The 25,492-nt window shown below is 35.4% G+C and overlaps 1 protein-coding gene across 7 annotated transcripts in view; it reads right to left on the reverse strand.

The window, feature by feature from the left end:
* The window catches only part of LOC113228233 (protein pangolin, isoforms A/H/I/S), a 255,470-nt gene that overhangs the window by 25,116 nt on the left and 204,862 nt on the right, over positions 1-25,492 (reverse strand). For 4 of the 7 annotated variants that reach the window (XM_026461497.1, XM_026461495.1, XM_026461501.1 and 1 more), the window contains exons 5-8: positions 3,860-3,983; positions 3,071-3,167; positions 1,861-1,971; positions 473-592 (exon numbers count right to left, since the gene is read on the reverse strand). In XM_026461497.1, the coding sequence (XP_026317282.1) occupies positions 473-592; positions 1,861-1,971; positions 3,071-3,167; positions 3,860-3,983 (452 nt within the window). The remainder of the gene's footprint in view (positions 1-472; positions 593-1,860; positions 1,972-3,070; positions 3,168-3,859; positions 3,984-25,492) is intronic. The other 3 variants (XM_026461499.1, XM_026461496.1, XM_026461498.1) reach the window with 3 other exon arrangements.

Here is a 25,492-nt window from a genome sequence, read left to right on the forward strand (position 1 = left end):
AATCCCAAACAGACATAAGACTGCAGTACTAATTAATATGTTTTAGTTTATTCTGATTTCTATTATTAATTAATAATAATTTAAACTTAATAAAAATTCATTCAATAAAATAATTTGTAAAACTTAATGTAGCGTAAATTGGAATGTTTTCTTTGTAAAATTAAAAATAAGGTATTTTATTAAAAACTATTGTAACTATAGTGAAAAAATAGGGTGGTTTGCATCAATATTAGACATAACTGGTTGAAGACTGTACCACCTCAGTCAACCGTGACCATGGGACCTGTAAAGGGCCCGAAACGTCGGTTTGTTTCAAAAAACAAATATACGCGATTTGAATCTGGAAAAATAGTTTCATTTCCTAGTATGAATTTTTAAATTTTTTTACTCGAGTATTACTTATTTGACGGTAATTGTTTAGTGAGAACGGAAGTAGACCCCTAGGAGTGATAGGATACAGACGGTGACATACCTCGCATACCGCGCATGATGGGACTCGAGTTCCGCTTTGGTGGGGGGCGGAGGCACCAGCGCGGGGCCGAGCCCGAGGCCGAGCCCGCCGCCCAGTGTCGGAGAGAACCGGTATAATTCACTGTTAACAGAGGACAATAATTAGAAATATGAATATAAATAATTCAGAAGGAGGTATTATACACTCGTATGCATGCGTGTCAGTATAATATTTTTTCAGCGTTGATTAAGTATTTAATTAGTTTGGCATGTATTTAAAAAATCATTATAAATTTGCTAAAGCAGCAGGCTCAAAAAATCTAAACGGTCATCTTTTTTAATGTTTGATTCCGAACAATTAACATGTATATCAAACAAAAAAATTTTGTTTATTTCATAAAGTACAATTTACAATAGATCAATTATATCTTTGAGGATCAAATAATATTATCTCATTAAGTTTATTAAATGGAAAAATGTTTAATCGCCATGATATTCAATTTATTTTTTGTGAAATTACCCGGCAAAAAAGTCGTTAAAAAACAAAACATAGATCTGCAACATGTACATAAAGAAATTCGTAAGGTGCGCTGGCTCGTTCTGTGGCTTAGTTGGCGTAGCGTCTGGCACGGTTTACTAGAAAACGTTGGTTCAAATCCAACCAGATCGAAGGAATTTTTCTAAGTGTTCGATCTTTGTAATTATAACAAATAAGCTTTTATTTATATATACAGACAAATACGAATTGGAAACTTCGCACACATCATGAAATTGCTATGCAGATTTCCTCACGTTGTGAGTTTTTTATGTTTCGCCAACAAGCTCGTGGTAGAATTTAAATTAAATTTCGGTAACTTTTAGTTTATTTATTCTTTTAATTTAATTTAACGTAATATTAGTGTTACTGTACCTAATAAATTTACTTAGGATTGGATATAATGCATTTGGTGTCACTGAATGCACACTTGTAATGGGCTGAGGTATCAGAATTATATTCATGATTAGTTGTACTAATCATAATTATACGAATAATCTAATCAATCATGTGTATACTGTTAGAGTTCCTACTATGAATAGATATGTAAATAAATTCTTGTGATCATACAATTGTGTATAATTTTAAAAAGAAAACCGACATCAAAAGTTCGTGGAATTACATCTATTTGTCAAGTTTTATTGAATCCCTTAGTTTGCCACCCTTAGCGGTGGAATATTTTCTTCAAATTTAAATCCACCAATACTAAGGTATTCTCTATTGAACAGAAAAGAATCCTCAAAATCGGTTCACATAGTCCGGAGTAATCACGTAACATACACATAAAAAACATACGGTCCAATTAAGAACCACTTCCTTCTTTGAAGTCGGTTAAAAAATAAATTTATATAAGATGTAGAATGATATCAACGTACCTCGATTCAACATACCTCGATAGACTAGAAGTGGTGATGGGCAGCGAGGTGGGGTACGGACTCCGGAAGCCGCTGGCCGCCGATGATATCGGATACATGCTCGGAGTATGCCTGAAATACACATTTACTGTTAGTTCTATCTTATTGGTAGAAGAAGAAGAACGAACGAAGTCTGTAAAGTTGACATCTATACGGTTAACACAACAGAGCGCAACTTAGCGTTTCCATTACGTCGTAACGTGTTATTTATCGACTGTCGCGTCTAGCCTGTTCCCATATCAGGACTAGCTATCGTCACTGTGTCGTGGACGTTTATTTTACCGTTGAACGACTGTCGTGTCTAGCTATTCCTACTAGGTCGTGACAACAAATTTATCGGTTCGCGGCAGCCGCATTTTCGTTTGCACGACAGAAATGTTTGAAGCCGCGTTTATATGTAGTCACATTTTATCACGACGTATTCTTTATCGTTGGACGACTGTCGTTTTAGCACTTCCCATTGTCACGACAGTCTGTCGTCATAACGACAAAAAGTCATGAACGACAGTTAATCGTGTTTTACTACGTGAACAAACACATTTAAATATACATGCTACGACACTTTAAACTGCACGACTATCTGTCATCATGACATAAAGGGAACGCGCCCCAACGCGAGAGCGACACAAAGCGCGATATACTGATGTTCTTGCATTGAGAATAGCAATCTAAGTTGCTCTGTCGTGGTAGCCCTCCAAGACTTATTAAAAGTAACAAAATGTGTATTATAACTTTATAAACACGCATAGAAAAAGCTCCACCATTTCTATACACAATTGGGAATACAAATTTTGTTTGTACACAACGAGAATGTTCAAAGGTCCTAGGGGGAGCTCTCAAAGGCTGGCAACGCAATAGGCAGCTCATCTGATGTTGCAAATGTCCATGGGCGACGATGACCACCTCCTATCAAGTGGCTCGTTTGCTCGTTTGCCTCCTTCATTACATAAAAAAGGGCAAAAGTTAATCGTTATGAAGAAGAGAACAAATTTTGAGTAATGGTGTCGACATCACGGACATTGTGTATAATTTTCAATATTTTTTCAATGACTCAAATGACGGGACCAACAAGTCGTGCCGCCTGGTGGTAAGCGACACGTCCAAAGCGATGCTAATGCCACACAGAGATTTAAATCGCCAAAGATATAATTATAACAAGGGGTATATTTACCACGACGCTGCTACTTGCGACATCTCCGGACTGAGCATGGGGTAAGGGTAAGTACCCCCCGGAAAAGGGTACATGGGCGTCCGCGCCAAACCAGCTGCTGAAAAACATATTCATTAATTAAGAATGTTGTGAACTAACTTATCAGTAAAAACCACGTTTTATTTTCGAATGAATGAATGAAATTTGCAATTCAAACAGTTATTTTTAAATAACTCGAAACCGGAACATATTGCGTAGACATTTCCTATCATTAATATTACGACTTTCGAAAGTTCAATTATTTGTTTTTCGTCTTTAATACAACATGATAATATCAGCTGTTGTATCGATTCCTTTATTATGAAAAAGAAAAGTTATGTGTACATTTCGAAATGTGGTATAAAGTTTTGTTATGATAGGTATGTCATATTGAGAATTCCAGTTAACTGAAAATAATCTTGAATAGACATAAAAATCCAACTCATTTTTAATATCCATTAGATATCCGGGCAGTTTTTAATACTATGTGTGCCAGACAACCGCACCAACTGCCTCGTCTCAAGTTACGGAATCTCTCCCTAGAAAAGTTCATTTTCCAAATCGGTCCAACCGGGATTCGAACCCCCCGCATCCAGCATCCACGATGCAAACCGTTAGTCCATCGAAGTAGGCAAATTCAAGCCAGTAGTGTACAGTGCTTGAAGTCTGCCTACTTATAAATATTGTAATTATTTTTATTTGCTGAAATTTTACTTATTATGAATATTTTGTGATCTCAAAATTTAAAAGTGGTTGGAAACTACTACTTACCGAGTTTGGAATCGAGCTGGTAAGGCGGTGGAATGCCCATATGCGCCGGCGGCGGCTGGCCGAGCTCCCCACCGGGGCAGAATAGGGAGAGACCCCCGCCCGCCGGGAGACCCATCTTGCCCGTCTGTAACAAGGAAAAATATAATGTTAGTTGTAATGTTCATTCTTAAATTTACACCGTTTATTCTCAATAGGTGTTAACGACCAGTTAATAAATATCAAATATAAATGAAAACATCTGAGTCGTAGATGTTACTTCGAAAAAATCGTTATTCCATGAAATAGACAAGAAGCCTTGAAATTTATAATTGCTAATAAACTAGCCAAAATAAGTGAGTATGACAAAGGCAAAGAACAGCTCATTTCGCAACGTCAGTAAAAATTAATTCAAAACGCCATTCAAGTATCATTTGGCACTTTAAAACGTCCACTTTAGAAAAAATTAACTATTTCCCCGCTCAAAAACAAGAGCATAACAAAACGCGGGCTAGTCGAGGAAGACGCGTCATTAGCAAGTAAATTGGCGCTAGCACCGTATAAATTTCGTTCTACCCTCGTCGTCGCCCAATTATGCAAAATGGCGCCCAACGCGGGGCCATTCAGCCTCGCTTCCCGAGTGTCTCACCTCTAATTAAACCAGACTTCTTTTCAGAACTTTATTATGCGAAATAAACGACACCGGGTGACACGTAGATGGTTTTTTCGCATTATTAAAATAATGTACTTAGCGGTCGAGTGTCTGTGATAAAAACAAATTGTGAAAGGATATAAAAGATTGACAAAATGCAAATTTACAAAGGAATAAAAGTTATCGTAATTAGCAGTTTAAACTTTATACAAGCACTTCTCAGTTTCAAAGTCCATTATAAATTTTAGTTGCTTGATTCTAAAAACTAATATGTACCTACATCACGTTCTCAAGTAAGTAGTCGACAACATTAACTAGAACAATAATTACGCACCATAAACTCACTTCACAAGAGCAAGAGCGTTTAAAGTCTTCTAACTACTTTCCGTCACAAACAAAAGTGAGAAGCCCTAACCGAAACCTGTTTAAAACTCCGCATCATTTCAACTCATTTAAAAACTAAAAGGGCTGACAATTCCTCCGCACTACGTCCGTATTTCAAAAGCAGGAACTGCTTATTAAGACAATAATTACCACGAACAAAAGAAGCCCCACTAATTAATAATAAAACACGCACAAACAAAGCCCGCCATTCACGTTCGGGCTGCTAAAAAAAGAAAAAGAGAATAAACCGAAACGGTGGTCGAAAAACCACGACATGCGAGGCCGAACAAAAAGAACGCATAGACAATGATGACAGTCGAGACGTATAATGCGGGAGCAAGTTCTTAATTTGAAAATATTTCCATAATAAGATTTGTCTATGGCGCGACCGGTAGAAAACAAAAGGCAAGCGCTCTTTGTTCAACTGACAGCTCGTAATAATTTAAAAATAAAATCACGCAATTAGATTGCGGTGGAGCTTGCTAGTTATTACCTGAAGTTTTCTCGTTAAATGTTTGATTTGTAATTTTTTAAATTAGTACCGCTTCTTTGCCTAATACTTGTGAGTAATAAAGACCAGGTGAAGTGGGCAGCTTTTGACTGTAAGAGGGTAGTTATTGAAAGCGTGGCGTGACGTCACAGGCACTTGAGCTGGCGTCAGTCACTAATTGGATCTCGCGGCGGTGGGACGCGAGAAATGTTGCCTCCATCGACTAATACTTCAGAATTGAATGGGTTTGTTAACGAGCGGCCGTTCCTATTTAGATACTAGCTAGTCAAGGGGCTTGGTCCTCGTTAAGATTATTACATCTATAAAACTTATACTCTGACCTTCTGCATTTTACAGCACCTTATTTTAAAAAGTGCACTTGGAAAAAATGAAAATGCAAACGACGTCAACACCCTATTCAGAGAAGGTTTTGCGAATTTTCCGAAGCCCCTATCGGGTTTAATTTTTAACCCCGTTGCAGAGAAGGGAATCGCCATAGCTTGCACGCACACTAGGGTAGAATACCTACACCACCCCTTTATTTCACCAATGCGGACGCGTCTGCGAATATCTTGAGAGTTGGGACGTAGTGGGCGGGGAAGCTGCGTCGTCATGGCAACCACGTGTGGGGGCGTCGGGGTGGTGAGCCAGGTAGGAGGGCGGAGTGCGTTTAGCGACCTTGGGAGTTTAGTCTAGTTTCAGTCGCTGCAAACAGAACTGACTTTTGAATAGATTTTCTTATGTTTTCAAAATACTTTTTCCAATGTTATTAATATTTCATAACCACCCTTGTTCTTGTAGAGTTACAAGTTTAGTTTACATCAAAAACATATTAGTTGAAATAAATAATAAAAAAAATTATAGAAATATAGTACTACATTATGATAGATCAAAGATGAGACAACATTAAATTGTTTACAACATACATAGCCTAATTACTGTCTTTAATCAATTATTACAAAAGTGCACGTACTTAAGCATACTTACGGGAACATGATCCCTTCTTAATAATCTTGATACTTCTTTCCTATTCAAAAACCTCTAATTTTGCAGTTCAACTACCAAATCTCAGACTACCCTAAACGACGTCAGTGATCCGCGTCATTTTTTATCCATTTCCGTCCTGATCCTTCGAGCCGGATGCTCGCCGGAACTGTATAACGAGGGTACACGCTAGCAACTCTGAACTACACAGACTATAATATACGTGCTTTGCCAGTGTATGGTATTGTTAGTGAAAATGTATTTGATTCATTTCTATACTTATGCACAAAGTTACTTTCACTGCCTAAATAATTACAAATTCCACCCACTGGCAACACTCTGTACAATATCTATGGATATTACATAGATATCTTTGCTTTACTACTTTGCCACCCATCCGTATTTCATTAGCTTAGAGGACATTTCAACTAATAATAATCCGTACTGTAATGAATCATGATACAGTCATTGACGCTTACTGCTCGCAGTTTAAATTCCATTGCCTTACGTGTGTTTAAACAAACATACAATACGACTGTTTCTCAGTATGTAATTAGTTACTATGAAAACTACTAAATCATTTATATATAGAAGCAACTTCTTTAGTTTCCTACATTTGTTTCAATACGTACTTCCAGAACACAGATTCAGAGGATATAAGATCAGTTATTTAGATGTTATCAAGAGAAGTACTGGCGTTTTTCTTTTTATGGTGATAGAGTGTGGACGCGTCCAGTAGAAAGGAATAGAACAGGAAAACAGAAGGCAGACTCCACTAATGAATCCAAGTGAGAGAGAGTACAACAACGCAGATTTTCTAGAATGTACTTGTAAACAGCTTTCAAGGCAATCTGTGCTAAGTATTATAATCCGAATAAGCAATATATATAAATAAATAAATAAATATAAATAACGCACAAACTCAACATAGACCTGCACTAGGGAAACCCTGTGTCGCGGGTGCCATGGACACACACTTAGACAACCACAAATTACACCCAAACTCACGAGAGAAATAATTGTAGGCCATACAACTATTTCTCCCGGCCCGGGAATCAAACCTGGGACCTCTGCGTGACAGTCCGGCATGGTAACCGTTCGGCCACGGAGGCAGTTCAATTTCTACTTATTCCTCTCACGCCAGCTTAAGCATCTTATAAGAAAACGAACAAAAAATTCGTCGAAATAAATATCTTAAAACTCTTCGAAGAGAAAATCTAATACGAGGGTTTCAGGCTATATTCAAATCCGCAAATATTGGGGAGGCTGTGGGGCGGAGGTCGTTGACCTCTATGCAGATGGGGTGAGGTGGTTCTATACAAGCGACTTCGAAAGTTATTAGAGAGGAAATCGTTACGGCATCTTGTCTTTTCTCAGTGTATTTCGAATCAGCGAAATTGGTTTTTCAATGTGACAAAATTTGTATGGGTTACGAGAATCACAATTCTTTTCTAATTAGGTAAGTATTTAGTAGAAGAAATAGTGATACATTATATCGATATTGATATACAAACTCCATAAAATACGGTAGAAAATCTAATATGCCGATGCCATTATGTGTTCTTATAGGTCTCGTACTTCCCCGTGCTCCTAATTTTGTATACATGTGTATAATCACTATTTCTTATTAGGTAACTTTATTAGAAGAAAAAGTGATACATTATGTCAATAAAAATGTGGACTGATAGACATTTACGAAAGCCATAAATAAGGTAGAACATTTTTAATGTACCGATGCCATTTTGTGTTCTTATAGGTATTCGTAATTTCCCGTGCTCAAAAAAATCCATTTTGCAACACAAAAGTATTTTACCTTCGATACATTTCATCGGTGTTTAGTACATAACTCATCCAGTTACGCTTTCCACCATCTTTGTACTCGGTGAAGGACATCAAGGGCACACCAATTATGTTTTTGACGTGCTCAACTGTTCGGGTAGAGCGAAATTGGCATGGGCTGAAGCGCCCTTTTCGAGGGGTTTCAGTATTGAACATCGTATTTTACCTAAGGAATAAATAATTCCTTAGGTAAAATACGCTTCAACATGTTTTAGTACCAGGTTGTTTTCGACGTAGTAATAGACGTAATTTGCATAAAATTTTGCTTGTAAAACATGAGTTTTTATACTATTTTGAGATACTAAATACGATTTCTCCAATTCTTCAAAATGTTACGGTACACTAAATTCACATATAGCTTTAATTCATAGGTAAACAATTTACACTTGAGTTCAAAGATATTTTATTCTCATTAAGACAATTGTCACTTACATGAGAACTTAAAAACTAATCAGTAAATTAACAATATTCCAGTCCAAGCCGCGGTACAAACTACACAATGATATACCACCATTAGACACAAACATGAGTTGAGAGTTCAACTGTTAACAAATTTACATCATTATTATACAAATTAAATCTTTCTTTCAGTAATGAATGGTCGTTAATAATATGTTCATACAATTTCGATTTAAATGAACTAAATGACTCCGCATCCTTTACATTTGCCGGGAGTTTGTTAAAGATTTGCACTCCTTCAAAACCTATTGTCCTCTTGCTGTAGTTAGTTCTGATCATGGGCAGGATTAGATTATTATGATTACACTTTAGATCATTACATTGACTAAAACATAACATTAATATAAGGAATAAAAATACACCGGCTATTCTTGACAGTTGTCTTCACAAAGGCACCAATTCATTTCACAGGCATTAATTTATATTATATATTAATAAGATTCCGATTGATATTCAAAATTTGCCATTTACGAGGTTTAATACTACAATGAAACAAAAACTTTATACTAAGTTTTTTTTATAGGGAATGAAACTATGTTTTCGGATCTGAAACGCGTATTTTTGTTTCGAGTATAATAGATCGTGCTGTCCCATTCAAACCCACTAGATGAACCTATATATGTAAGAAACATAGTGCATGATACATTATTATTATTAATTAATTGAGTCTTGTGTTTGTTTTTATTTTATGGTTCTTTATTGATTTCATTTCATTTGTATTTGAATTTATTTAATTATCTAATGTAATGTATGTGTGCGCTTTATGATTTTGGAATTTTATATAATAATATGGATGTAATATTCCGAAAAAAATGATTTGAATTTGAGTAGTTTGATTTCGAAAACTTAACAACTGGATATGTTTTTCAACGACTTAGCGCCATCTATGAGAAATCTGAAGTATTTCGTCACCCAGTTAGATACCTTTACAGCTACTAGCCCTGACTGGCTGGCTTTTCTGAGTGTTCCATCTTTGTATTAATAATTATAACAACCTAGTGGAGTAATTTCACATAAAAAACAATTGAATATCAATTCAATAAAAATTTAAATACAATGAATAGCGACATCGCCAGGGCTGGTAGCTGTAAAGGTATCTAACTGGGTGACGAAATACTTAAGATTTCTCATAGATTGCGCTACGGCTAAAAGTCGAAAACCAAATACAAAAACTAGATAAGTGATTTTTAATTATTATTTTTTTTATACTATACCGCTTCTGCATAAGTCAATGGCAAAAATCCATGGCAAAAATCCATGGTAGTGACCTGTTTAGCTCTTTCAGGCTGTACTCTCGTTATCCGTCCGAAACAATGACTGTGAAATAAGTAACACTCGACCAAATTTAAAAGACGCATGATGCGAATAAAGCTTCATACTTAACATTGTCTCTTTATCTGGTCGTATATATAATATTTGAATCGGACGGATGAGTTACCTATCAGTAGTCCGAAATGACATTTTCCAGAAATAACTAGAAATAACTAGTAATTTTGAGAGGAAAATATTTTTTCTTTTAAACCTAACTTAACCAAACCAAATCGTGTCTTTGCGATAAACATCCAACAAATCCTGAAAGAACAACGGTTTCGTTATAATTCGGTTTTCGGTGCAATGAAAATTCGAAAAAACGTTATTTCGGAAAAAAAACTCGAGTTTGTGAAAAGTTACTGTTAGTTAAATAATAAGCTTAAAGAGCAATCCCTAGTTTCAAACTTATTCTTCTCGGGGAAATCAGTACTAGAGTTTAATAAATATGACGGTTACAATTGTAATATCGTCTTCTCGTTAGTCATCATTGGTATTTTTATTTCCACTAGTTTTTAAGCTTTTATGTATTATTTCATTTTTATCCATATTCACATGTCTAAGAAACTGTTTGCTTACTTTTTAATAGAAATGTTTACGAGTTGAATGATCATGCTGTATGTACATATGTTAGGTTTACATCCTAGATTAAGACCATAAATTGTAACATTTATTGGAGTACCATCGAATGTAAACTGTTTTGTGCATTAAATAAATAAATAAATAAGTCAATAAATATACTTGCCTACGAAATAAAGATACATATGAATTTAGTTTAAATAGCACTAAGGGTTAGATCAAATATCCATTTATTCCGAAATAAGGTCGGGGCTACACAATGCCAGTGGGCAGCGCTCTCCCATTGTATGCCTATACTAACATTGTTTTTAAAACTCCACAAACGTCTTCGCCTATTGTTTTTTAAACAACCAACCAGATCTCTGACCACAAAAGTACCAACACGATATCTTCACATATTTAGTCGCAACATGTCACTATTTTGAGCACGGTCGGCATACCAATATGGCGGCCAAAAAAGTTGACAGGATCTGGCTGCATACTGTGTGGCAAATTGCGCCCACAGTTATATGCTCAGGCGCATCAATCTCAATCTGTTCGCAGATACTGTCGCTATGAGTCACTGGGTACAGTTAAAGACATTAAGATTTGTTAATGACCGTTGTATCTTTTTGAAACCCCGACCTTTGAAACGTTTGTCTGTGTGTCTGTCTGGATGTGGCATCTTAGCTCACAAACCGATGGACTGATCTCAAATGGGTTTTCGCTTTATTACAAGGCTAATATAATCGGCTAATGGTCATTAGCTACGTCTGATGAGCATCTTTTCAGGTGTTTAAAAATTATTAGTTTTTTTTTTATGTAAAGAAGGTAGCAGAAGAGCTACGTGGTGGGAGGTGGTCATCGTCGCCCATGGACATTTGCAGCATCAGATGAGCTGCCTGCTGCTGCGTTGCCAGCCTTTGAGAACACTGTATACACGCTTTTTGTAGAACATTTATTTCTCTCGTGAGTTTGGGCGTAATTTGTGGTTATCTATGTGTGTGTGCATGGCATCCGTGACACAAGGTCTCCCTAGTGCGGGGCTGTGAGTGTGTATGTTATTATTATTTTTTAAATTATATTATTATTATTGGCCCATACATTTATCATAACTGACGTTATCGACATTTTTAGCGAAATTGGGTTATTAACATATCTGGAATCAGCGAAACAACATCTACCATCCCCTATAATCGGTTTTTTTATACCTCATTTAGTTTCAGTTTTATTGTCTCGAAAGGTTTTTTTTTCTAGTATCAAGTGACGGGACAAACATGTTGTGCCTGATGGTAAACTCCACGCCTGTCCATGACAGTTGCAGTGCCGCTCAGAGCTTTAAATCGCAAAGATCTGATGGGCACCGCCACTGAGACATAAGTTGACAAGTCCCATGTGCCTGTAATTTCACCAACACCCTTACCCTTCAAAACCAGAACACTGACATGACTGCTTGGCGGCAGTGCTTCTCTGGACAAACTTTTTTACAAGGAGCTCTACTGCTACTAAACTAACTTACCGAATTGCAAATGAGTTAGTTATGACAAGGAGGGTAGAATGGCGGAGCGAGTGAAAACGTTAAAAAACAAAAATATCATTCAATGAGATAAAACACAACCACGACATATTTTCTTTATATGGCAGCGTTTGCACAATTAAACGATAAGTAACCGTTGAAATATTTTTATTACGAGAAATTTCCCCAACATGTGTTATGGCGGTGGCCATGTTTGGTCGGTACTGCCAACGTTATGATAAAAAAATATCACTTAACCGCTTGCGATCGACTTCTTAGTTACGGTAACAACTTTTTATTTATTATTATTTGTTTTTGTTTTATTGGTTCGAGTTCATATAATTTTATTATGTACCGTTTTACGATTTCATGTGCATCACTAAAAAAACTGATACGTTTACGTACAGGGCAAGAGTACTCGTTTTCATTTAAATATGAAATAAAAAAATAATAATTTCAAGGTTTATAGTAAAAAAAGTATGCATTGTTTTTATATTCTTTTTTATCTACTACCTATATTTGAAAAAAAAGCATCAACTAACTTGAATAAATGCAACAAAAGTAAATAGGGCAATTCTTGATTCCGTTGAATGCTATCTCGAAATAATGCCGCCTATTATTGATTCGTCTATTCTTTTGGTCAGTTTTTGTAATTAATATAATTAATAATAATAATGTCAGGTACAACTACATTCATTACCTGGTGTCGACCTAGAGGATTCCCTGTAGTATGAGTACCAGAGCAGTGGAATACACTCTATTCTGGGTGGTGTCCCAGAGCTGAACTAATTCAGAAAAGATAATTTCCCAAATAACTGTTACTGGCAATCGAATCCGGGACTTCCTAATCCAGCTCTCACTGTTCTAACCATTGAGCCACCGAGGTGGTCATTTGTTTTTGTGTGCAGGCAGGGAACCGTCGCAATAACACGACAACGTATGCGAAAGGGTGCAATTGAAACAATGCCCGGTATCAATCGACTCTCAAACAAATATCACGTTTTTAGGTTTTCGCGATTGTTACACATAGGAAATGAAACTATTTTTTTGGTTCTAAACATATTTTTTTTAAAGCAAACCAAACGTCCTATAATCAGGGCTGGCTGAGATGGTAAAGTCATCGACCAGTTATATCTAATATTAATGTTTTTCACAATAGTTACAAAAGTTATTAATTTAATACCAAATTTTTTAAATTTCCCAAAGAACATTTCAATTTAGGCTGCAACAATATGATTTTTTATTAAATTTAATTTATTTTCAATTGTGAATGGAAATTAGAATAAATTAAAACATTAATTAGTACCGCAGTCTTATGTCGGCATAGAGTTTTAGTAGGAGTAAATAAATAAATAAACCAAATTTGTTTTAAATAAATACTAGAAGACGTCACGTACGTTTCTCTGATCTCAAAGTAAGTAAGTCACGTGTATTTTGGAACTCGAAAACAACGACGGCACCACAAACACCGAGATCCGAGACAATATAGAAAAGTTAGTTTTCTACGTCGACCCGTCCGGGGATCGAACTCGGGAATTCAGCGGTGGTGACACCATGAAAACCGATGTGCAAGCCGCTCGACCACGGAGGTAATCTCAATAAACAAATAGAATAAATCCTTTCATTCCGTTTACAAACACTATTATTATTATCTATTGTTTCAACAACAGTTGCGCGCGTCTGTACATTGGAAGGATTCGCACTCGTGCGCAGGTCAAACTGTCGCATTCGTATTTCGTTTATCTCTTACTGCGGGCTTTCTCCATGTAAAACATGCGAGTTGTGCGTGTTTCGCATTCTGGATAATGTCATAAGTTATGTGCAGTCGACTGTCTTTTTCTTAGAACATCACAAGTCTCTATGTTTTATTTTCAACCAACTTCAAAAAAAGAGGATGTTCTCAATTCGATTGTATGGTTTTTTAAATGTATGTTGCGCGATTTTGATGGTTCTTTTTTTGGAAAGAGGGTACCTCAGTAGTAGTCCCATTTAAATTTGAAGGAAATATTCCACCTTTGAGGACATTTGAGGTCGTTTTTTTTAGTACTCTGTACTGAAGTTATAAAGTACGTAATTGAAGACTCCTCTGCGGGTGCTCTTACCATATGTATAATCAGGGCACAGATAAAAAAAATATGTGAAATAGGCGAACGATTCCCTAGATCACAATTTGAGCTGATATTAAGCGGTGATATGGCGGACGGTGTCACGCGTTTGTCCAGCAAATGCTTATTTATTCTAGCCCTCAATAGCCCCAAATTGCAGCTTTCGGGACACACAGATCGCACTTGAATGGCGGATCGAATTCAAACGCGAGCAAACATTGCGTTGCTAGCAGGTGTAAATTTTACACTTAGAATTTCATGTTTACAACTTTTGTTGTGATTTTTATCCTTTTCACACTTCGTGTCTAGTGCAATGCATGCAAAATAAAGTAAGTTACTAAGTGATTTCTCTTAAATCTATTATAGGATATATTTAAAAAGACGCAGCGCGCGTGATTTTTTATTTTTTAGTCGTTTCATTTCAAAAAGTAACAGAAATTAACAAAGAAAACTAAAATTAAAACTATCTCTTATCAAAATGCGCGATGTATATGCGCGACTACGCCGCCACTGAATTTGATAAAAAGCATAAAGCAGAGACCCTTAAACTTTTTAGACTCGTAAGGCCTGCCTTTCTCACATGTATTTTTTTTTACAAATTCATCAACTTCAAATGTGTTTTTGACAGCTGACATAGTTGTCTCGGTTTGATAGGTTGATCTCTAGAGTGAAAAACTTATAATGTTAATAACGTTAAGTTACGTCGGTAGTTATGTGGATTATTTCATTTATGGAAAGCCAAAGTCTCGACCCGGCTGAGACCCACCTTCGAAAACCCACATTTACCATACGAATCTCCAACTATTTTTTCGCTGACACGGGCCATTTATAGATTGGAGTTGGCCACTGCGCGTCGGTCGGTGTAGATTTTGGAAACCGTTGACTTAAGGGTTCGGTCACTGAGATTTTTAAAGTAACTGCATAGCGCAAGATTTTCATAGATTTGCCTAAGAAATATATTCTTCAACTTAGTAGCAGAAATTGATCGGAAACTGTCTTGCGTTGCTGCATTTGCTGCGTACCTTCTGCGGCCTACACAGACCCCGTTTAAATGTGGACACTTCGTCATTGCCGCATAAAGATACAGAATAATGTTATTGCTGTCGCTTAGATTAAGTATGTACTACAAAGGTTGAATTATGATAACAATGTTCATATAAACCACTGGCCACACATACCTACCAGAACGTCTAATTTGAAAATAGAATGTAAAAATTCAGCAGTCTTTTGATTACGTTATTTGATTTTTTATGAAAACAACATAGTATTTTGTTTATAATTCTTTTTGGTCTTTGTTATTTATTTCATTACAAATTTTTGTTTTTTTTTCTTCTGGTGTCATTAAAGACAACCTGGACATAAAGAGAAAACGCAGATCGCTGGCTGTCCGCTGTAACATGCTGACCCGAACTTTGCAAGGTATACAAAACCAGTTAAAATTTCGCTTTTCAAAGTATACTGCCAATCATTTTACACCTGCAGACCCTTTTTTTTTTTTTTTTTTGCAGACCTGCGGGTCCAATATAATAACGCATTCAGGGTTCTGTTGGGGCTGTAGTGCCTTGGAGATGTTTGCGGAGGCGCACGCAGATAACTTTGTAATGTTGTTGGGAGAGCGTAGCAGCCTCCGCAGCCTATTGCTTCGTAAGTTTAAAGTTCAAAATTGAAAAGGGTTAAGAAATAGTGGTAATAAATCCAGTTGCATAAATATCATTCCCGTTTTATTAATATTTGTGATCTTTAAAATGTTCATTGCACAAGAGATTTTTGGTAACTGGTAAACGGTTCAAAAATTAACGAGAAGACGTGTTCGCTGCCGCGATCGGGAAGGGAGTGACGATGGAATGAAACAAAACCAGAATGCGAGGGAAAAGAACTATGGAACAATTCAAAATTTATATACGAGTAGCCAGACACCGGAGAAAGGCGATAAAAAGGTGGGATGACGACGTAAGGAGGTCACACCGTCACAACTTCTATGCTATAATGTGAAGACTTTGCGCCTCCACGCTAACCCGCCTCCACGGTAGCAACAACGGACTCCTGAGTGCGTTCATAAACCGGTGGGACTCCCCAATGGTGCAGCATTGGGTGCAGGTCCACACCAGGATATAATATTTCATTTTATTTTATCTTCAAGCCTACTAACATTAGTCCTAAAAGAATTTGCTATTGATTAAAAATTAAATAACTATGGACAAGATTCCGAAATAAATACTTGTTATTAGTAATTGTCCGTGTGTCCACTATTTCGGGAAGTTAAGAGCACTGTGTTTGAAAAGAACTACACATAAACTTTTATTTCTCTCTATTTCATACAAAAATATATATCTATCTCTTTTTCAACTATTTCAGTAGAAAATGTGAAGTACTTCCGTTGCGCGGTTGACAGTTTTGCGAATTTGTGACCGGTTTTAAATATAGTGTTTATGTATGACAATTTAACGTCCGCGACGTTAGTTGTATGAGGTCTTTGAATGAAAGAAACAATTGACTGTTGAAATGATTATTGAAATTTATTGTTATTTTGGTTTTTATTAAATGATTACAGTAGCAGTAGTGCTTGTTACAGTTTTGAAGCGTAAGGGTAGACTTGTCAACTTATGTCTCAGAGTGACGGGTGCAGTGGCAGTGTCCCTCAGATTTTGAGATTTAAAGTTCTGAGTGGCACTGCAACAGCTATGGACAGGCGTGTCGCTTACCACCAGACGCTCGCCTTGTTCGTACGTAGCTTGCTACCATAAAAAAATTCGTGCCCTAATTTGGCAGGCAGACCAATTTTTTTATACACTTTTTCCATTAACATGATTAAATTCCCTACTTAAAATAAAACCCTTGCTGCAATCATTGTGTTTGATAGGATCATACAGAAACAAGTTACATGATCACCTTAAATAACAACCAGTGTTTTGAATGTGCCTAATGGTTAGTTTTCGGACTATGGTATTTCTGGGCATGTTATATAATTACGAGTACAAAGTTCTTTAATGTTTTCATTTAAATTTCTTACAATTGAAAAAGATCAAAAGATTAATTTAATTGTCTAACCGAGAAATGAATTATAAATGATAAACATTAAACAATTACCTTTTACAAGAAGGTAGTTAACCCTTCAAAGGGTCGTAAAAAGACGTCTATTAGAAATAATAACAAGTGAAGTATAATTTCAGTGACAGCTCTAGTTGCAGGCCGATGAGGGAGCTATTTTATAAAATCACTATCTGTCTTTTATAATAGGGGTCAATAGCTACGATTAGACAAAAAATTATACAGTGTGAAGAAAATTTCTTTCATTTTGCGTTAAAAATGTTCTCTTTAAAAACTTGAGAAATATAAAACTTAAAAGTTTCTTACTTTTTTCTACATTTAATTAAAAGAATTATGTCGAAATTTTCGAGAACTTGTGAAGTATCATTGGACCAGCTCAAAACCTTCTCCTTAGAGGACACCCGTGCCCAACAGTGTGCCGTATGATGACGCGTATTTAGTACTCATAATTAGCGCTTTACTTCGTAGTGTAGTAGTAGTTCGTGAAGGGTAAGGGTGCTGATGAAATTACAGGTACATGGGACTTGTCTCAACTTGTCTCAGGGTGACGGGCGTAGTGGTGATGCATTTTGTAGCACGCCGCTACAAATTCACATCATGTGAATTTTGCCGAGCTTTCATTTTAATCAAGGCAAATTTTATGGGGTAATAATAATCGGTATAGTGGGTATAAAGCCACTACACCGATATACGACCATTGATACTGCAACTGTTATAGACTGGCGTGTCGCTCCATACCAGACGCCTTGTATAATAAAGACGACTTGTATAATAAAAAAACGCAAAAAATATCTTTTTCCATCCTCTGTATCATCATAACCATTATTATATGGTATATTGCAAAGGTTCATTTCGTCGTTTTAATATTTAAAATGTCACCGTTTTTTTTAAACACAAAATAAGTTCACAAAGCAACATAAAATATTCCAATGTTGGACAAGTACGGGGTTAATTCACAATGACAGGGCTAATCGTGTACTGATTAGGGAGCGTGGCTTGGAAATTATTTCCTTGAGGGGTTATTCTAAATTGTTACATATAAAAGACAATGTTACATCACATATAGGACAGGTTTATGGTACTTAATAGAGATCAAAATTGTCACAGACATTTTAGTGTTCTCACAAACCGGATTCGGTAACCTGTATTTACCTAAACTTGAAATGTATCAGCCTCCTCCTATACCACAGTGTTCCAAAGTGATCTCTACCGACCGCATTGGGCACTGAAGAGTTCTAGGGCGGTAGGGGCCTCAGAAGCAATTGGGGGCGTTGATGCTATCATAGGGTGCTACCATATTTGAAAACAAAAATACCTGAATTATATAAACTACACTACATTTTTTTTTCGTGTGATTTTTTTATATTAAGTTAATATAAAAAATGCGTGTATTTATTTATTTTTTGTAGTGGTGGGCGTTGAATGTCTTTTTCTTGAATAAGTGGGCGGTGAACCGAAAAGTTTGGGAACCTAAGAAATAAAATTATAAAATATTTTATTTAAAATTCTGAATGATCTGTTTTATACATACCATATCATTTATTTAAATTCTCATTCTAATGTAGGGATTATATTGTTTTTACTTTCTTCTTTTTACTATAAAGAATATACTAGAGATACTATAAAGAAAGCAGGGATTATAACTGTATTTAGATTGTAAGATTAATTGAAAAATTAATTTTCATATATCCTGGAATCTGTACAGCTTGCTGTGTTAGCCAATAAGTATGGTGCATATCTATCTACCTTTAAACTTTGTATGGTATTGTACATTTGCTATTGTTGTATATGCATCATGTTGGCTTTCCTATACAATAAATAAATAAATAAATAAACCTGTGTCCTAGACGGATTGTATGCGTGAAGTCGATATTTGCACATCAATTTACACATTGGTGAATTTTGTTCCGTTGCACTGGAGGCGATATTCGAACAGCTTGATGTGCTGTTAACTATGTAACTTGTACATTGACACTGATTTCAAGCAGTTATTGCCGCGCGACTATTTTAGGAGCTCGCTGTATTTATTTCGAAATGGAAGACGTTACTTGCAGTTTATCACTGTATTCAGAACATTTATGATTCCCAACGCTGACTTTACTTTTTATTAAGTTTCACATCACTGTCTAGGCAGGGACCTTCTCTCAGGTAAGGGTTGGGGACTTCACAAGTTTTCCGAAGTTTGTGAACCATCTTCATCATACCTTTTTTTGTTAAAGCTCTAAAACGAAAATAAAATTAACATAATAAACCACATTTAGTATAAGCAGTGGTCGTAGTCTGAGAGTACAGCGCTTATAGTTGGCACCTGAGATCGTATTGTGCGTGTTTTTATATTAGAATGCAGGTAAAACTTCATTATTTTGTAGCCCTTGCATGCTTTTTTTTTAAAAAAATCTAATATGTTTTTCTGTCTTCTCATCTTCATCATCAACTCACTTAGAGTTACTTGTAATTCTTAGTGAGAATAAATGTCTTAAACCATTTCCACGTACAGGTTTTATCATGATGTTGTCCTTCACCAAAAAACTCTTGGCGAATTTCAAATTAAATTTCGCACATAAATTCCGAGAAACTCAGAAGTGCTAGCACGAATTTGAACCCACTGTCTCTGCTTGAGAGGCCATGGGTTAAACTATTAGGCTACCACAGCTGGAATAAATGGCGGAAATAAACTTATAACAACCGAAATCCTCGACTATAGTCTCCGGTAGAATTCGCGATCAAAAATGTAAACAAAGGTGCCACTACAAAAAAAAAATGGTATAAAATCTGTCATCAATCGTTTTTTCGTTTTACCATTAAGTTGATTTGTAGTTTTACCCTTAAGTAATCGTTACCTTTTGCCGTTACTATAAAAGTTCAAGTAGTTACAGATACAAAAAAATCATATATGATAATGTCAAATGTTCTTTTGATTCTCAGACTATCTTTCTTATCGACAGCATCCGACATTTGCAGTTGAACTCTTGACTACATGCAGTTGACGTCTTATTGTTATATTTGTACGTGTAAATACAAAACTTTCTTCTGAATATATATACTGTAACAAAATAATTGCTAGATAGACATGCAAAATTAGAAAGATTTTAGATGGAGGTATTTATTCACTCTATGAGTTATCCTTGAGATTTGGGTAAACATACTCTGCCTATTCCTATCTCTGCTAATAATAAATCATAGTTGGATGTTTGTCACTCAATAATGCCGTAAAGTTTAAATTAATTTGCATGAGTGACGCTGGGAGAGCCAAGCAGCTGTGCGGGGTGACTTTTCACGATGTTTAAGGGAGTGATTCTGCCAATGAATACTGTTTTTTTATCTTTCCACTTCCCCCTCCGAATCATGAAAAACATCGACTGTCCCATACATTTAAACTCGAGAAGAAATGAACATTATCTATTATAATGCGCAAGAAAAATTTTGAATTTTGAGCACATAATAATAAGCTAATATACAACAGGCAGCCTTTTTATTACGTAATTTCTGTTATGAGTTAATATTATGAAATTATGCTCGAAAAAAAAACCAGAAAAACTAAATTTAAGAATTATACACCGTTGTTGATTTCTCAGAATAACCCTTTGGGAAAACGGTAACGTGACAAATGACATCGTTATTAAATAAACAAACGGGGACAATTACTGCACGGTACTTAAAGGGTTAAATACTGGCTTCGATTGTACTAGAATATCAGAGGTGAAAACGTTTACAATTTATTATATTGTTAAGTCTTTTGAATACTAATGAAAACATATTACAATAAGCTATAAGAATAAGAAACAAAAGCCTTATTGTCAAGTAAGCAATTCCTTTTATGCATCCTTAAGGTACAAAATTAAAAGATAAACCAGTAGGCAATCAAAGAATATACCTATTGTAACAGACGTATTTAAAAATACACAAAATGTTTGTATGGATGTTAAAATATGTCGACTGAAGTATGACATATTTAAATCACTATTATTATCGTGGTAATAACTGAAATCAAGACATATATTCATTAATAGGGTCTATCTCATGAATAAGGGCGAATAGGTAGGCATACCGCTACTATTATATTACAATTTTCAGTTTAATTTCCGTGGTTGTAACTGAGTATACCTAGGTAATAATATATTGGCACACATAAAAAAAACAAAAATACACAACTTACAATGCTCAAAGCATTAATTTAAAAAATATCGCCACGTCATTTCTCGGTTGGATATTATTTATCAGTTGATCGACTCTATATTCTATGTGTCCTATCACATACTTTTTTCCATGAGACATAACTTTATTAAGTTGTAAAAATAAACATTAATAATATTTGAAAAATATTAATTTATCTATCGAATTCTTAGGTTTTCGCGATTGTTACACATAGGAAATGAAACTATTTTTCCGGATTTAAATCGCGTATATTTGTTTTTTCAAACAAACCGACGCTTCGGGCACTTTACAGGTCCCATGGTCACGGTTGTCAACCATGTATGTATCTGTTTATTTTAAAAATTATTTATTCTAATTACAAAGGACTAAAGTTACAAGTTTTTACTTATAAGATTATGGTAACTATGGTACCAAGTTACTCATCTCAAGCGACATAATGAAAAATGACTTACATTTTGATACGGTGTTTGTCATACATCATTAATTAAATATTGTTAAATTTATACCTACTATGTTTTGTGCACACATCGCCGGTTTTGTATTGATCGAAATCGAGATACCGTTTTATTACGTTCTTAGTTTGCTTTTTGTTTTTTTCGTAATTTTTGTACAAAACTTTCTGGTAACTTATTCAATACTTTGGGGAGGATGTATGTCCAAATTCTTCTACCATACGCATTGTTGTATTTCGGAACAGTGAATATAGGATCTTTAGGTAATAGGTGTCGTTCTGAAGCCCTCTTTTTATCCTCTATTTCAAGGTGAACTACTAAATCTGACAGTGCTTTATCAATAATTTACAGATTTCAATTACCGTATGTTAATGACTGACGTAACTATGTAATAGTTATTTGTTATGCAAGGCTGCAAAGTCGTTGTTTGACGCGAGTGCTTGTATTGAAACATGAGCAAGCAAAGGAAGCGAAGATTGAAGGCTACTAAGGTTCAAAACTAGAATCCGAGCGTATGGAGGGTTTCAAGCCACGAGACGCAAAACAACTTTGCTGCCCAGCGAAACACACAACTTTTCACCTCACTATAGCGAGGAAAACGGTAGAAAGAAAAACAATAGAACATAATAAATCAGTTTAGTTCTTCGACGAATTAAAATAATTTAATAAACAAAATTAGTTACATTGTCAATTTATTGTCAACATTAATACGAATGAAATATACCAACGGATTTATATTCTAAAATCCATCCGGTAACAGTCCATTGTCAAGTTCGAATTTCAAAAACCTAAACAATAAAACATGGCACATAGGTGTAACGATACCTTAAATGAACACAATTTAATTTTTGATACTGTTCTGTTTTCATTTTGTTTTTTTCAGGACATTCGTTTTTTTTTAGTTTTTTTTTTCGAATTTTATTTTTTGTTTCTTTAAAATTTCTTTCACAAAATTCGAGGAGCATAATATTAGTAAATGAATGTGGCTGTTTACAAAAATAACAAAATATGACCAAAGAATATAAAGTTCGTCTAGTTTTCATTGGGGGTATCGATAATCCCAATTAAAGCAAAATGTTATTATGACCTGGAGCTGATCTGAGGATGGAAATGGCAGACAGAAGAGAGAACCTCTTCAACAGTGTACGGCAGCTACCTTGTATTAGGGCTCAATGGGTTTATATTCGTTTTGACGAGGACTTCCATAGCACAGAGAAAGCGGAGCCACTTTTTGAGGTGAGTTTTTGCGTTTGCGTGTGCAAAAATAACACAAAAATCCCAATCTGTCAACGGCAAAAAGTCCCAAATATTCGGGAATACCCGGGCGAAACTGGGAATAAACAAAATATCGTTCCAGCGAAGATCAAAAGGAAAAACTAATGCGAGGGAAGCTTGTAAAATATTAAAGGGGAGCTGTGGCGTAATGCGACTAATGTACAGGGACAATCACGATTACATGTCTTAACGAGGACATTTTGTAGAACGTATAAGTACAGAGCACTAAAAAATCCGACCTTAAAAGTTCGTGGAATAACAACTATTTGCCAAGTTTGATTTAAATTGGTTACCGCAAAAGGCGCGAAACCGGATTCATCCCCTAGTTTACCACCCTTAGAGGTTAATATTTTCTTCAAATTTAAATGGGACCAATACACAGGTACCCTCTTTCCAACAAAAAAAGAATAATCAAAATCCATTTACAAATGCCGGAGTTTTCGTGTAACATACGTACATAAAAGAAACATGCAGTCAAATTAAGAACCTCCTCCTTTTTTAAAGTCGGTTAAAAAACAAAAATTTGTATTTTCTCTTTGTTTCTTTTTTTTCATGCGCTGGTTGTATGTGTGTGGTTGTATGTAACGGCTTGGCAATTCTTGAAAAATTGCATTAAGAAACACTCAAAACGTCCAAAATCCACTTTTGCATGGTAAGTTTTCCGAATCCCTTTTAGAATATTTAAACTTGCCATGAATGGGCTTTTGTTTATAACCGGAGAACAGTCGGTCGGTCTACACATGATGGACAGTGGTCACAACTACCATCTCAAATGCATTCATTGACGTGGGACATAAAATCGTAATTGCGATCGTACTGCCTGCCACTATGGTAGTCTTTCATTATTCTTCTGTGTATTTTGTAAAAGGTACATTAAAAAAATTCAATGTTCCATATGAAAATTACAGTGTTAAATTTAAAAAAATCCAGTTCAATTTAGCAAATTCAACCACAGTTCGGGGAGAGGTTAGCGTGCAGTTGACACCACCCGAGGCCTCACTTCAAAGGCAATATAAATGTATGAATTGTTCGCAGCCCCGGGCCTTTTTGGCCGCCGCCGCAGTGTAAGGGTTAATGGAATTCGTTACTTATATTAGACGATGTAATTGTGCTCAGGATTGTTTAATTAAATTTAGATCTTGTTATGGATAAAGTTAGTTTTTCACGTTCAAGAACTATTTACATTGTTTTTAAATATGCACCAAATACCTATAGTTTATGCATTAGGCAATAGTTTACGTATTTTTAACCAACTTTAAAAAAGAGGAGGCTCTCAATTCGACTGCATTTTTTTTGTAAGTATGTTACGCGATAAATCCGAAAAATGTGTGAACCGATTTTGATGATTCTTTTTTTTTTGTTAGAGAGAGGGAATCAGTGCTGGTCCCATTTAAAAAGAAACTACCTACCTAGCAAACTAGGGGTGAATCCGGTTTCGCGCATTTTCCGGTAACTGATTGCAATAAAACTTAGCAAACAGATGTAATTCCACGAAGTTTTGAGGTTGGTTTTTTTTTAGTACTATGGTATTGAGATTATATTCCATCTTCACTATTTTTCATAAAAAACATCACATTATTCTTAACATAAATGACATTGTCTTAAATGTACTGTAACGTTAGTGTAATAATGTCAAATTGTGTTATATTGCACGTCAAATAAACTATTTTAGTTTGATCGAGTACCTACAAGATGGCGCCAGGGTATTGATTGCACCCGGGTGCTACATGGTCTAGCGCCGCCGTTGAGGCAGAAAAGAACCTAGATGAAGTTATTTAAATCTCAAAGTGATTGATTCAACGCTTTCACTGTTATACAGAATCAATCAAAACTATTTGAGATAGTACAGACTCTTAAATAAGAAAGATGCTTCGGTCTAGAGCTGTAGTTCATAACAATCTCATTCGATTTATAAGCTATTTTCATACTTAAAAATAATGATAATAATAACAATAATAATTTCTCCCAATTAGTACATCATGACGTCTAGGCACTACCTATAACAATTATAGGCAAAAAAAGATTGGGAGACAGGAGCTCAAACTAGATGCGCTAGTGCTAGTGCGCGCCTGTGCTCCTGACTCCATATATAAAAAATATAGACATGGGACAATTGGTGGAGAATGTTTGCTTTGTAAATTGAGTAAGATCGATTTAATCAATTATGACAAAAATGTCAGATAGAAACGTTAGTTCAGAGAGAAACGATAAGTTTGTGTCAAAATGTAATTAAAACTCAAATAAAAATTATGAAAACTTTGCGACATCAAAACGCGAAACAAAAAATCTAGCGAAGCTATTTACTTAGACACTTAATTAAAAAACAAAACAATTTATCTATGGACATCAAACAATGTCTATAAAAAAAAAAGAAAGTCCATCCATCGACGAATACATCAAAGCAAATCTTATACATCATTGATTTCATAGAT

This window comes from Hyposmocoma kahamanoa, unplaced genomic scaffold (assembly GCF_003589595.1).
Source record: "Hyposmocoma kahamanoa isolate Upper Pololo Valley unplaced genomic scaffold, ASM358959v1 224, whole genome shotgun sequence".
NCBI classification, from domain to species: Eukaryota; Metazoa; Arthropoda; class Insecta; order Lepidoptera; family Cosmopterigidae; genus Hyposmocoma; species Hyposmocoma kahamanoa.